A 14813-nucleotide genomic window follows, 5' to 3' on the forward strand; every position below is an offset into this window, starting at 1 on the left:
TGATATCCAACCAAATTGAGGGCAGGAGTCAAAGAGGTGGTTTAAGCATGTCAACATGCATAAATAATTTCCTGTGGCACAAACTAGAATATTGAAAGACAGGTGAGTAATTCCACCATCACATGGAAAATCCTAACAATACTAATTAAAAAGCCTATTTAAGTCTTTTTCTGCTGTTAGTATTAACAAACTTTGCAGATTGAAGAAGTTGCCATTTGCCCTCAACTGAATATATACTCCTAATTCGGGATCTTTGAATGCATGAAAGGCCATAGCTAAAAAGTAGATGGCAAACAGAACTGGAGCCATTACACAGCCTTCGTGCCATTGATGAGAAGAAAAGCATCTGATTAGGGATCTCAGCTTTCCCAGAAGGAAAAAGCAGTTCGGACCAGTACTCTTATTTCCTAGTTTTACTGGTGTTCCACTTTAAGGTATACAAGGCCAGTTCAGACCAGTATTCTCATTTCCCAGTTTTTACTGCTTTTTCCTTCTGGATGGGTTGGCCACCTGGTTCGCATGGAGGATTCCCGCACACCAATGGTGGTATTCTACAGCCAGCTGAACACGGGAACCTGCACCATAGGACGTCCCAAACTGAGGTACAAAAACATTCTGAAAGTCAATTTCAGAGCCTATTAGTTGAACCCCACTACATGAGAGAAAAACCCTGGACAGATGGAGGAGTGTCTGTCAGCAAGCAATCACATCATTTGACAGGAACAGAGTCAAGCCCCTATAGGACAAAGAAGCACGCCGCAAAGCCAGTGCCTTCATCCACATCCCTAACTGCAACTTCATATGTAATGTTTCCAATCAAATCTTCAAATCACGATTTTGCTTAACACCACATATGAGACGACACCAACCTAGATGGTGAACAATTAGCCTCCTTGCTGAACACTGGTCCATTGAAGGGACAGGAGGAGAATCCATCACAACACAAGATTTCCAAACTGAATATGAGCAGTTGCACTCTCTATTTCAAATCAACTGGTCAATTCCAAATACAGGTCCAGAAATTGTGTTTTATAGCACTCGGAATTAAAGTACTCAACAACCAAGTTCCCAAAATGATAGACAGGAATTTTTCCCTCTTCCCTCTTCTCCCCCACCCACCATTTTCACATACATAAATTTATCAATTTGAACCTGCTCATTGAAAGAATGAATGAAACGAGTTATACTTGGAAACACCAAATTCCCTTGTCCAGTGTCACCCTAGCATACATGTTCAAAGTCACTTTCAGCATTACTTAACTTCCCACCATTCTGACAGGAGGAAGGCAAAAGGATGATTTTCTTTTGCCTAATGCCCCATATGTATGTTTCCAGGGTGTTATTCAGCAGAGTGGAGGCTTGTAACACTGGTTCTCCAGCCTGTTTGTACTTGACAAGCACCTCATTGGAGTGGCTGGAAAGTTCCTGCACATGTCAGTAGGAGCATTTAGACATTATGTAAAAGATTCTGGAGTGATGTTATAAAACCTTGAATGTTATTTTCTGGTGATACTGTTGTATGCCATTAACTTTGAAGATGACTCTAACAAACTGGATGTTAGAGTTTGCAGGACAACCTCTTTAGATTGGAGAATCTGTAAGATACAAGACTGAATTGCAAGGACAGCGATTAAGAGATTGGTTGAAATGCTTGCAAGTATCTTCAGCCAAAGTCTTGTGGATAATCCTACTCTTCTCCCCCTGCAATTCCACCATAATTGGTGCCAATTTAGTCCATTCCATGTGACATTAAGAAGTGTTTGAGTGCACTGGACATAGCAAAGGCAATGGGGCTCTGAAACATTCTGGCCATTGTGCTGAAGTTCTGTTCACCAAAGCTAGTCAACAACCACCACTGCCTCCAAACCCCACCCTCTGCCAAACCCCAACTCCAGTGCAGTTATAATATCAGCAGACAGCCAATAGAAAGATTGCTCAGGTATGTCCCATCCCCAAAAGCAAGGTAAATCTAACTCCATCAATTTACCAATTATCACCCTATCAGCCTCCTTGAAATTATCAGCAAAATGGTTGAATGAGTAATCAATACTGCCATCAAACAATATTTACCAAACAAAAATATGCTCACTGAAGCACAGAAGTTGCAGGACAACTTGTCACAGCCTCGATCCAGGCATGGATGGACAGCTGACTGCGAGGAGAAGTGAGAGCAGCTTCCCTTCATATTAAGGTAGCATTAAACACATATGACACCAAGAAACTGTACCAAAATTGAAACCTGTGTGTGTCAAAGGGAAAGATCTTCAGTGGCTGGAGTCATACCTGACTCAAAGAAAGCTGATTGTGGTTGTCGGAGGTCAATCATCAAAAAACTAGGACATTATATCAGGGTTTTTTCAGGAAAGCATCCTTAGCTCAACCATCTTCAGCTGTTTCACCAATGATAATCCCTCCATCATAAGTTCAGGGCACATTTGCTGATGGTTCAACACTGTTCAGCTTCATTCAGAAGTTGGAGGTGTCAGCTGTGGCTCAGTTCATAGCACCCTCGCCTTTGAATCAGAGGGTTGTGGGTTCATGTCCCACTCCCGGAAACCAAGAACGTGATTGCACTCGAAAGAGTTGCAATCTGTGACTGTTGATAACTCGAAAGAGTTTCATTCAGAAGTTGGAGGTGTCAGCTGTGGCTCAGTTCATAGCACCCTCGCCTTTGAATCAGAGGGTTGTGGGTTCATGTCCCACTCCTGGAAACCAAGAACTGTGATTGTACTCGAAAGAGTTGCAATAGTAACCATGTCGGCAGTGACTGGAAAGCACAAACAGCCCTCCCCCTTCCTTTGAGGTGTCAGCTGTGGCTCAGTTCATAGCACCCTCGCCTTTGAATCAGAGGGTTGTGGGTTCATGTCCCACTCCCGGAAACCAAGAACTGTGATTGTACTCGAAAGAGTTGCAATCTGTGACTGTTGATAACTCGAAAGAGTTTCATTCAGAAGTTCCTCAATAAGGGAGCAGCCCCTGCCTACAGCAGGATAATAGTGCTGTTTGGGCTGACAAGTGGGAAGTAACCTTCAGAGTCATCATTATCACCAAGTTGCTCACCATCTTGAGTTTAGCAAAGCTGAACAGCATGATTACAAGAGAAGGGCAAAGACTGGGTGCTCTGCAATGAGTAGCTTAAGTCAAGATTACGGTGGAATAATCACTGCTCACCTGAATGGACGTAGCTGTAACAGCAATCAATAATCTCCAAACCATCCAGGTCATAGGAATGGAAGTAAGGCATTTAGCTTCTCAAGACTGTTCCATCATTCAACTGGACCATGGTAGTAAACATTACTCACATTTTTGGTGGTCATGCAGTGAGCACTTATCTTCATTTCCTGCAGCCTAATTCTGAACATATACCTGATTCTGGGTAAGTGCCCAATGTTCTAACTAGTTTTGCTTGTTATTTGTATTCAAGGAACTTCTCCACGTTGGTGGAGAAAAAGAATCATAGCTTGTCTCCTTGCATTCCATGTAAACCTGTAGAGTGACTTTGAGTTTAGGATTCTTTAGCTTAGTGAAATTCATTTTGAAGCCAGGTCTGCCCTCAGAAACTCATGTACTCATCCCTTGTCCATCCATAGGATTGCAGACACTTGTAAGTTTAAACCAAGCTGTATGGGTCATGTGATTTTAAACATTTCACAACAGAGTCAAATCCATTTACATCTACATTCCTGATTTAAGCCATCCTCAGCTAGCGCCATTTTGTCTTTGAACTAAACTTCACCAAGTGCTAAATCTGTTACTTTTATATGCCAGTCTAGGAATGCAACTTTTACTGTGCATCTTAGGTATATGAGGAGATTCTACCTGGTTAAGTTAACAGTTAATTTGAATAATACATATCAACCCACCTATTAGTACCCAAAAGGTAACTTAACCAGTTTACAAACATCGAAAATCTACTTGGAACACCAATAAGCAACATCACACATTTCCTTCTGATAGCAGTGATTAGTAGCTTGAGACATTTTACTGCATAAAATCCTAAGTCAGCCTCAGGTATAGAAAATACATTTTAGCCTTCATTAGGGAATTCTAAGCATTTTCATGCTTTTAGGGTTTTCTTTTCCATAAATATTAAACTTAGCGTAATTTTCATGACTTACTTCATCTGACCCAGATCCAAAAATCAGCAGGTCAAAAGGTATAGCAGCAACCATATCAATGAGGAACCAGCCTTTGAAGTAGTGAATTGCAATTTTTGCTGGATGACTGACCACTTCTTCATTTTGGTTTACATAAGTCGTTCTGAAGTTTATTAGAATATCAATAATGAACATAATATCCACTATTAAATCTACGACATTCAGTGGGCTGCAGGAGTATCCGCACTCTCTTCTCTTTTGCTCCTCCCTGTCATTAAGTAAAAAGGCTGCAGAGTAGGGAGTGAAGATAGCTGTGTAAATTACTAGTAGCAGAATTAGCCAATCCCAGACAGCCTTGAAAGGACTATAGTGCAGGATGGTGAGCTTGTGGATGCGAGGAGTCTGAAGCTTGTACTCTGGTAAAACATCAGCTCCCAGGGATAGAACCTGTTGGGTGGAGAAATGGACAGATGTTAGAATGCAATAACTTTTCAAATTTAGCCCAATTTGTGTACACTACTGATACAGGTTTCTGTCATAAAGTTGACAAGCAATGAAAAATAATTACAGTTTTACCAGAAATCACATGGTTGTATATTATTTAGAAACTACGATGAGTTTGTCTTTTTTACTGAGGAACACAGGATATAAATGGACCATTCAGCCCTTTGAGCCTGTTTTATGATTCTATCTGTACATTCAACTCCATTTACTCGCTTCTGATCCAAATTTCTTGATATCTTTACCGAACAAAAATCTATTGATCACGATCCTGAAAATTTCAATTGATCCAGAAGTTACTTTGCAGGAAAACATGGAAAAAGAAACATAAGTATCTGTTGGAAAGTTGAGGGGGGATTTCAACTCCCTGATCAGCAGAAAAGGAACCCGGGAGCAATTAAAACAGAATGGCTCCATTTCCCCCATCTATACTTGCCAATCTTTATCACTACTGGTTTTCACAGTTGATGAGCTTCCTGCTGGGCTCTGGTCACAGCCTCATTAATACATAAAGGAGAGAATTCCATAAGGTACATGGGATGCCAATAGCTGCTGCCCAAAGCCTTTCTCTTTAACCCCACATGACCTCAGAGATCACATGACTATGGCAAGCTGCAGTACACAAAACCCGGAAAGGAAAAACAGTAAAAACTGGGAAATAAAAATACTAGTTCGAATTGGTCTTGTATACCTTAAATTGGAACACCAGTAAAACTGGAAAATAAGAATACTGGTCTGAAATGTTTTTCCTCCTTCTGGGAAGGCAGCAGTATACAAGAGCATTTCTCCAAACATCCCCCTTTTCATAAAAAGAAAAAAACACTGAACGAACTATCATTTGCAGTTGCAAATTACCCACAGACATGATCTATAAAGAAAGTCATCACGCGTGAACAGAAAGCTGTTCATACTAGTCTTCACTAGTGTTCACTTTTGTCTGTCTCTGAACATGCATTGCACACGTGATCTTTAAAGCCTTCAGGTCTTCCAATGGTACACCTGTAGATCCTTGTTGGCTGTTCGCCCGATGTCTTCTGGTTCCTGGGGTGAGGTTGCCTCTCTGGTGAATGTTATTGCCGTGGTGAGTGTTGTTGCTGATCCGTTGCATTTGTTGGGGAGCAGTTGACCTCTGGGACTGACGGTTGTTCCATTTCTTGTTCAGTTGACGAAATCAATTCCTCATCTGCTGTGAAGGAGCAGCTTCTTTGGTGTATCTGCAGTTGTGATGATATATCCGGTCGTTCACTTTCACCCTGTACGATGAAGGTAATAACTGCTTTACACAGGTTCAAATTGTCAAGTTGGCTGACTTTTGTTGAGTGCATTGAATGTTTGCACTCTGACCGGTCTCCAACTCTCAGCCCTGGCAATGATTTGGAAGCTTTCTCAAAGTGAAATTTGGCTTTCACTTGTTTCACTTTGATTTTGTCACTCACTCCTGTTAGCACTTATGGCTTCAATAGGTATTAGAAAAGTAGTTCGGGTGTGGCATGACATTAGTCACTGCACTGGACTACTTTCCATGCTTTCAGTAGGTGTGTTTCTCCAGTCTAAGATCACCTTGTACACATCTGTGCTCGGTCTACTCGATTTTTTGATGATCCCTTTGGCAATTTTCACCGCTGCCTCAGCCTTTCCATTTGACTGGGGATAGTGTGGAGATGATGTGTAATACTGAATTTCCCAATCATTCATGAAGTTCCTAAATTTTTCAGTCATGAACTGAGGATCATTGTTGCTCATCACAATGTCAGGGCTGCCATAACTATAATATAATAGGTTAATAGCTATGGTAATGAGTTAGTGATGGGTTGCATGAGTAACAGTGACATCAGCAGTCATGTGCGAGAGACGCTGTGGAGCAGATGGAATAGTCTGTACTCAAGAGAGATGTGCTTACCTTGTAGCTCATCATGTGCAAGTGTATATAGTATAAATAAAGTAGTTTTGAAGTAACCAGCCTGGGTCAGACCAGAGTTACTCATGGTAAGAGGGAGACATTCCCTGCATTGGTTAAGCCAAGGGATCAATCCACAAAACATGGCAGCAGTGGTGGTGACACAAATCTAACAGCCATTTGGTGCCATTGACAGAACACCCACAGCAAGCAACTGAAAGAAAACCTGTTAGTAGCAAGAGCCTGAAAACTTACCTTCTTGAGAAACACACTGAGAATCAGTAGTGATGTCAGCGTCAGTCACCCTGGTGCATTATGATCCCAGTTTACCCACGGTGGTGGCTTCCATTGCATCCTCGATAGGCCTTGGAGCTGTACTCATCCAAGCCCAGAAGGATGGAAACAGTAAGCCTGTCTACTTTGCCTCCAGGCTGTTGTCTGAACTGGAGCAATGCTATGTAACCATAGAGAAAGAGGCATTGGCAGTGACCCGGGCTTCAGAGAGAATCTCGGTTTATCTGATGGGATTACCATTCCAAATTGAGACAGGCCATAAACCATTGGTCACCCTCTTGAACACTACAGAGATCGTCAGAATGCCTCTATGCACCAAATTTTCAGGCTTAGGCTGGTGTGTTACCAATACACAGCTGTGTATGTGCCAGGGAAATCGGGACCACAGCTGATGGTTGATCACGCTGTTGCCCAGGACTTCATACTTGCTTCCGAGATGGAAGCATTCTTCTCAGTCATAGTGAATTCCTTACCAGTCTCCATGCAAAAGCTTCAAAAAGCCAGGAAAGCACGGAAGGGAGATGTGGAGTTGACCCAGGTCAGGAAATTTTGCCAAGAAGGATGGTCAAAATACAGCTCGAATGACAAGCTCCCACACAAATATCACGAACGCAGAAAGCATCTAATGCTAATGGCTGATTTTCTAGTCTTCAACCGCCGTCTGGTAATACCGAAGACTATGAGGGAAGAGATTCTTCCTAGATTCCATGGTGGTCACTTGGGAATAGCGAAGTGTAGAGATTGTGCACAACAATCTGCACCGTGGCCAGGCATTTCAAAGACAATTCAAGATTTTGTCTTGTCATGCCACACTTGCGCCATAAATAGTCATCCACACACACAGCCCTTATTACCGTCTAGTTTCCCAGATAGACCTTGGCAAAGATTGGGACTAGACCTCTTTGATTTTCACAGAAAGGCATACCTCATCACTGTGACTAATACTCAGGCTGGTTAGAATCAACCAGGCGTACCACTATCGTAACATGGGTGATCCCACAGTCATCTGTAAACGAGATAACATCCTCTGCAGGTGCTTTGGAGGAGATAGAAGTGATTTGAGAAAGCTGCTTTGGTGGCTTGTGGTCTGACTCTAACATCACTTTGTCTCTCCCTAACAGGTATTGATTAAAATGCTCACAAGCAAAAACAATAGCTAGGCACTCTTTCTCAATCTGTGGGTAACATTGTTGAGTTTGCATTAACACTCTGGATGCAAATGCAACTGGTTGTCCTTGCTGTATGAGGGTTGCTCCAAGCCCTGTTTTGCTGGCATCACTCTGCAGGGTGACTTCGTCATTGATATCACAGTAACTCAGCATTGGCATTGTTGTCACTGGTTGTCTGATGCGAATGATTCTGATTCAGTGCCTCAATATCACTGAACATCCTTTGCATTGAGCTTGCGCAGAGGTTCACACTCTGATGACAATTTGGGCAAGAACTCAGCTAGATAGTTCACAAATCCTACAGATTGGTGCATTGCTTTCATATTTGTTGGTTGTTGCATCTCTACTACAGCTCATACCTTATCAGGATCAGGGCGAAGTCCTTTCGCTGTCAATACATGACCTATGTCCTTAAATTCAGTCAGCTTCAATTGAAGTTTTTTCTTGTTCAGCTTCAGGTTTATCAGGTGAGCTCTCTCTAGCAGTCTCACTAGTTTCTGATCATGGTCTGTGATGGCTTCTTCCATCATACCTCCATATCCATAGACTAGCAGATCATCCACTACGACTTCCACTCCTCAAAGGTCATTGACTATCTCATGCTTTCTGTGTTGATATTGTTCCAGAGCAGTAGAAATGCCAAATGGCATGTGCAACCATCTGTAATTCCCAAATGGTGCGCAGAACATAGTCAGGAAATTGCTGCTTTAATCCAACTTCACTTGCCAGTATCCATCCTTCACATCTAGGGTGATAAAGACCTTGGCCTTGGCAAGTTGCGGCAACATTTCTTCAATGATTGGTATGGGGTAATGAGAACTCTTTAAAGTTTTATTGAAGTCTTTTGGATCTATGCACACTTGCAGCTGTCCAGTTAATTTTTCACTGCTATCATACTGCTAATCCAATCTGTAGGAGTTGTCACTTTCTTGATTATTCCCATCTTTTCAAGCTCCTCTATCTTGTCTTTCAGGCTGGACTTGAGAGCAGCTGGAACTCTCCTTGACGATGCTGATTCGGTCTCACACTCTCACCTACTTCAAGATGACATTCAACAGTAAGACATCCAAGGCCTGTGAAAACACCTTTGGCCCAGGACTTCCGTTCTCCAGATGGTCGTACCCTGGAGTTACACCCCAAGCTGTGCTAGGGAATCCCTGAAGTCCCCATGCACTGACAATGTGGGAATTTCCTTGGAAGTTTGGACTTAGGATGGACAATTCCCCTGCATTTGAAAACCTCTGAAATTCTAGAGTCGGAGACTTCAGATGGTTCTGACTTACTTAGCAGAATAGTTACCCAGGAAAAGTTAGAAGGATTAAAAACAGTTCTAACTCTTGGGTAAATATACTACTGACTACCCACCCACTGCTCCCCACTGGACCCCCTGAATACCCCTTCAGTCGCCCGACTACCCCCTGACCCAACTACACCCCACCCGATTACCCCTCCCACCCAACTACCCCCTGACGACCTGACTAACCCCCCACCTGACTATCCCCACAAACCTCCCAACTGCCACCCAACCACCCGATGGCCCCGCCACCGAGTTACCAGCCCCCTGATAACCTGACTGCCCTAGGCTACTCCCCTACCAAACTAACTCCCCAAACGACTACCTGCCCCCACCCGACTACACATCTCAATTCCTGACTACCCCCCAGTCTGCCAACTAACCCCTGACCCAACTACACCCCACTGACTATCCCTCCAACCATCTGACTATGCCCCACCCGGCTACCCCTCCCACCCAACTACCCCTCCTGACACCTGACTACCCCCCCCATCTTACTACCCCTGCAACGGACTACCCCCCCGACCCACCCTAACTACTCACCCACTTATCTGCCACCCTACCTCTCACCCATTTACCTTACATAGTTACCTTCTCTCTGCAGCTTGTCAAAAGCTTTGGGACTTTAAAAAAAAATTGCTCATGGGACTAGGCCTCACTGGCTAGACCAGCATTTGTTTTACATCTCTAATTTCCCTTGAGAAGGTGGTGGTGAGCTGCCTTCTTGAACCACTGCAGTCCATGTGGTGTAGGTACACCCACAGTGCTGTTAGGGAGGGAGTTCCAGGATTTTGACCCAGTGACAATGAAGGAACAGTGATATATTTCCAAGTCAGGCTGGTGTGAGGCTTGGAGGGGAACTTTCAGGCCATGGTATTCCCATGAATTTGCTGCTCTTGTCCTTCTTTGTGGTAAAGGTAGCGGGTTTAGAAGGTGCTGTCTAAGAAACATTGGTGAGTTGCTGCAGTGCATCTTGTAAGTGGTACACACTGTTGCCATTGTGCGTTGGTGATGGAGGGAGTGAATGTTGAAGGTGGTGGATGGGATGCCAATCAAGCGGGGTGCTTTGTCCTGGATGGTGTCAAGCTTCATGAGTGTTGTTGGAGCTGCACTCATTCAGGCAAGTAGAGCCTATTCCATCACACTCCTGACTTATGTCTTGTAAATGATGGACAGGCTTTGGGGAGTCAGGAGGTGAGTTACTGTCCACAGAATTTCCAACCTCTGACCTGCTCTTGTTGCCACAGTATTTATATGGCTGGTCCAGTTCAGTTTCTGGTTAATGGTAACCCCCAGGATGTTGATAGTGGAGGGTTCAGCAATGGTAATGCCATTGAATGTCAAGGGGAGATGGTTATACTCTCTCTTGTTGGAGATGGTCATTGCCTGGCACTTGTGTGGTGCAAATGTTACTTGTCACTTAGCCCAAGCCTGAATATTGTCCAGGTCTTGCTGCAGAAAGGCGTGAGCTGCTTCAGTACCTAAGGAGTCATGAATGGTGCTGAACATTGTGCAATCATCAGTGCACATCCCCACTTCTGACCTTATGATGGAGGGAAGGTCATTGATGAAGCAGTTGAAGATGGTTGGGCTTAGGACACTAACCTCAGGAGTTCCTGGAGTGATGTCCCGGGGCTGAGGTGATTGACATCGAACAACCACAACCATCTTCCTTTGACTCCAACCAGTGGAGCGTTTTCACCTGATTCCCATCGACTTCAATTTTGCTCAGGCTCCTTAATGCCACACTCAGTCAAATGCTTTGCCTTCATGTTAAGGGCAGTCATTCTCACCTCACCTCTTGAGTTCAGTTCTTTTGTCTATGTTTGGACCAAGGTTGTAATGAGGTCAGGAGCTGAGTGACCCTGGTGGAACCCAACTGAGTGTCAGTGAGCAGCTTATTGCTGAGTAAGTGACGCTCAATAGCACTGTTGATGATACTTGCCATCACTTTGCTGATTATCGAGAGTAGACTGATGGGGCAGTAATTGGCCAGGTAGGATTTGTCCTGCTTTTTGTGGACAGGATATAACTGGGCAATTTCCACATTGTTGGGTAGATGCCAATGTTGTAGCTGTACTGGAACATCTTGGCTAGGGTGTACGGCAAGCTCTGGAGCACATGTCTCCAGTACTACTGCTGGAATGTTGTCAGGGCCCATAGCCTTTGCAGCATCCAGTGATTTCAGCCATTTTCTTGATGTCGCATGGAGTAAATTGAATTGGCTGAAGACTGATGTCTATGATACTGGAGACCTCAGGAGGAAGCTGAGATGGATCATCAACTCGGCACTTCTGGCTGACGACTTAAGTTTACCAGAATAAGGCGGCTAGCGCTTTAAAAAGGTAGCATGTTTGGCTTTCCCCTGATGCTCTTGCACTACGAAGGAGGATTCTACCCTCCACATTTCTGAGATAATCCGATTTAGAAGTCCAGCCAAGAAATGCGGAGTTTCGGTGCAAGGTAAGTAATTCGGAGCAGCATGGTAATCTGATGCTGTTTGCCACTCCTTAGAAGATTTGGCCCATTGTAATCTGTCAGGATCTGATTCAGCAATCAATGGCTTGTTGCCATGTGAGACCTGCAAATCTCTTCTGGTACATGGAGGCTTACCAGTCTAAGGTTTTGCCTTGTTTCAGCTGAGATGAAGTCATGTTTACTATTTGGAACTGCTGATCGTTTTTCTTCCCATTGCATTGGGCTTAGTTTGTCCTCTTGGGGTGAGCATTGTTCCATCATAAAGCCTCAACCTAACCTTCGATGGCTTAATTTTCAGGTCACTATCTTGAGCAACTTCACACTGGTCTGCGAAGCTTATGATGTTGCATCTAGCACCGGTGTCTACCTGACACTTCATATTAACTTGCTGCCTTCCTTCTGCAGTCAACATTCCAATAGTCACAAACTACTTTTTTACCTTGAGACTTGATGGTGCCAACCTGTTTTAGAGTAGAGTGATTTGTCAGAAACATCACCTGACGTCTCTCTAGCAACCATCCTTAAAGGTTTGCTTTTCCTCTTTCCAGTAAAGCCCTTGCGTGCAAAATGATTCAGCTTCTTGCAGTTAGAGCACTGCTTTCTCCAGGCTGAACATGCTTCTGTTCCTTTTGTGTGGTGTCCTCCGCAATATTTACATCCTGTACTTGGCTTTAATCTTTCTGCTGCCATTCTGTACATAGTCCTTCTTTCTCTCCAATGTCTTGTGCTTGGAAGGCCTGGATTGCCTCTCTGCAGAGTGCAAAGCCTAGTCAGTTCTCCTATCAATGCTCTCCAGCTGATGACTGACCACATCTGAGCTTCTGCACATCAATAGTTTTCTTGCGAGTAAGTTTTTCTTCTCTCAGTAGATGTGCCCTCACAGCAGGATCTCTTTTTCCTAAGACAATTCTACATCTGACCAGGTCATCCTTCAGTTGCTCAAATTCAAAAGATTCAACTAGACGTCTCAATGCAGTCACATACCAATCAATATTCTCCCCCTCTTCCTGAGCTCTGGTGGTGAACATGCAATGTTCATAAATAATATCAGCAAAGAATTCAAAGTGGGTCCTTAAGGCCTCCACAATTTGGCTTTTCTGCTCCTCCGAAAGTTTTAGGGTCCAATACAGCTTGTAACACTCTTTCCCCAGCACAGATTTCTTATTTAACTTTGTGGAATTTCATAGATCTACGATTGAGACGGGAAGAATTTCCCATTCATTTTCAAATCGCCCTTCATGTCTTCATCTGTACAAATTTGTAGACTGAAGTTTTAATTATTCTCTGCTGTTTCTTACAGAAGCTGGCTCTCTTACAGCTATCAAAATACACTCAATTTCTGCTGCACACTCCTTTACCATGTTCCATGTGGGCTGTAAAAATGGCTTCTGCTCAAAGCCTTTGTTTTACCTGATGAACTCAGGTCACATGACTATGGCAAGCCATAGTACACAAAAGGCAGCAGTGCACAAAAGCATTCCTCCAAACAGTGCTACACCAGGTCCCATAAGATTTAATAAGTACCTTTGCTACTACTGTCCTATCCATCCGCCCAACTCTTGGAACGGCCCCCTGAACTCACCTTGGTGCTGACAGCCTTTTTCTGGCAGCTGGCCTATGGAACATCCAATTTTCAGCCCTTCCTGACAACCAGCAGCTGTTTCCCGCCAGAATCGGCCGAGCAACTGACCGGTGGCATTCACTTGGGGCTTGGTAGTTAAAATAGGCTCAATCTCCAAATCACCATCCCACACCGGACTGATGCCCATTCCCGCCGGCTTCCCACCATGAGTTAAACTCGACCCCTGGGTGTCAGCCTCAGTAAGGGAGATCAAAGTCCTTCCACAACACAACATTTATTGTTTTCAAACCTTTTCAAATGTTCCTTTTGAAGTTAAAAATAATACTATTTTCCTCTAGGTGGCAGTAAAGCCACTTTGATATTCAAAGTTCAAAAAAAAATCAGACTATAAAAATAGCCTCAAGATTTTATGTAAAGCTCCTGGTGTTATATGTTTCTGTGAATTAAAAATATACAAGTTCATCTTCCATGGTGTTGCTATTAGACAAAAGTAAAGAAGTTGTCTCTCTTCTTGTCTTTGCTTCTCTTGCATTTACTTTGTCTTCCTCTCTATGTTTTCCACATTTGTTTTCTCTTGCAGTTGGAATTGTTCTCACAGACTTTCCCCAGTTAATGTTGCTGTACTTTTTGATTTATCTTCAAGTCCAGACCATGGTCCTGATTCCACCCTCCCTCCCCACTCCCTCCCCGCTTCCCTGGCTGCCCACTCAAGCTGACTCTAGCAGTGTACAAACATGGTGTCCTGCTTGATTCTGAGCTGTGCTTCAAAAGTCACGTCCAATTTGTCACCAAGACTGCCTAGTTCCACCACCATTTACCACACCCATCTGTACTTCACCCCCACTGCCATCAAAACCCTCATCTAATTATTTGTCACCCCCAACCCCAACTTTTCCAATAACTTAAAACAAAAACAAATGCTAGAAATACTTAAAGAACTGTTTCTGTTTCAGGTGTCCAGCATCTGCATTATTTTGTTTTATGTTTTTTAATAACTTCTAAACTGGCTTAAGCTCTGTTCTGGACCTCTGTTCAAGACCCCACATCCCATACGCTGCCCTGTATGAAGTTTAACTCATTTATCACCTTTCTCCTTGCTAAAATCAACTGGCACTGTTCCCTAATTTAAGAAGCGGGAAGACGAGGAGCCTATTAAGCTTTCATGGCTCTGCTGCACTCCACCACTGCAATCCCTTCCAACTCTATGCCACTGGTTCCTTCCTGCTTTTCTGGGTCTGCCCAACTGTATGCCCACATTTCACCCCACCCCAACATTGACTTCAATCAGGGCCTCAACTGGGCAAACACATTTCTCTCTGCATCTTTGTGAATCATTGCACTGTCTCCTACTACAATTCAATTTTTTAAAATTTCAAAACTGCACAAATTCTTATTACCCTTTATCTTTCCCTTCCAAGCTTCAAAAACCTAAGCCTGACACCACCTTATCACTACTTGTTTTATCTCATGTCTCCTCTTGTTCTTTTCAACCTTGCTGACA

At 43.6% G+C, this 14813-nt stretch overlaps 1 protein-coding gene across 1 annotated transcript in view; it reads right to left on the bottom strand.

The window, feature by feature from the left end:
- The window catches only part of LOC144686705 (voltage-gated inwardly rectifying potassium channel KCNH7-like), a 219550-nt gene that overhangs the window by 92866 nt on the left and 111871 nt on the right, over nt 1-14813 (bottom strand). Inside the window, exon 3 of the mRNA XM_078552292.1 lies at nt 4119-4544. Within this exon, the coding sequence (XP_078408418.1) occupies nt 4119-4544 (426 nt within the window). The remainder of the gene's footprint in view (nt 1-4118; nt 4545-14813) is intronic.

The sequence above is a fragment of the Cetorhinus maximus genome, chromosome 11 (assembly GCF_964194155.1).
Source record: "Cetorhinus maximus chromosome 11, sCetMax3.hap1.1, whole genome shotgun sequence".
Classification (NCBI taxonomy): domain Eukaryota; kingdom Metazoa; phylum Chordata; class Chondrichthyes; order Lamniformes; family Cetorhinidae; genus Cetorhinus; species Cetorhinus maximus.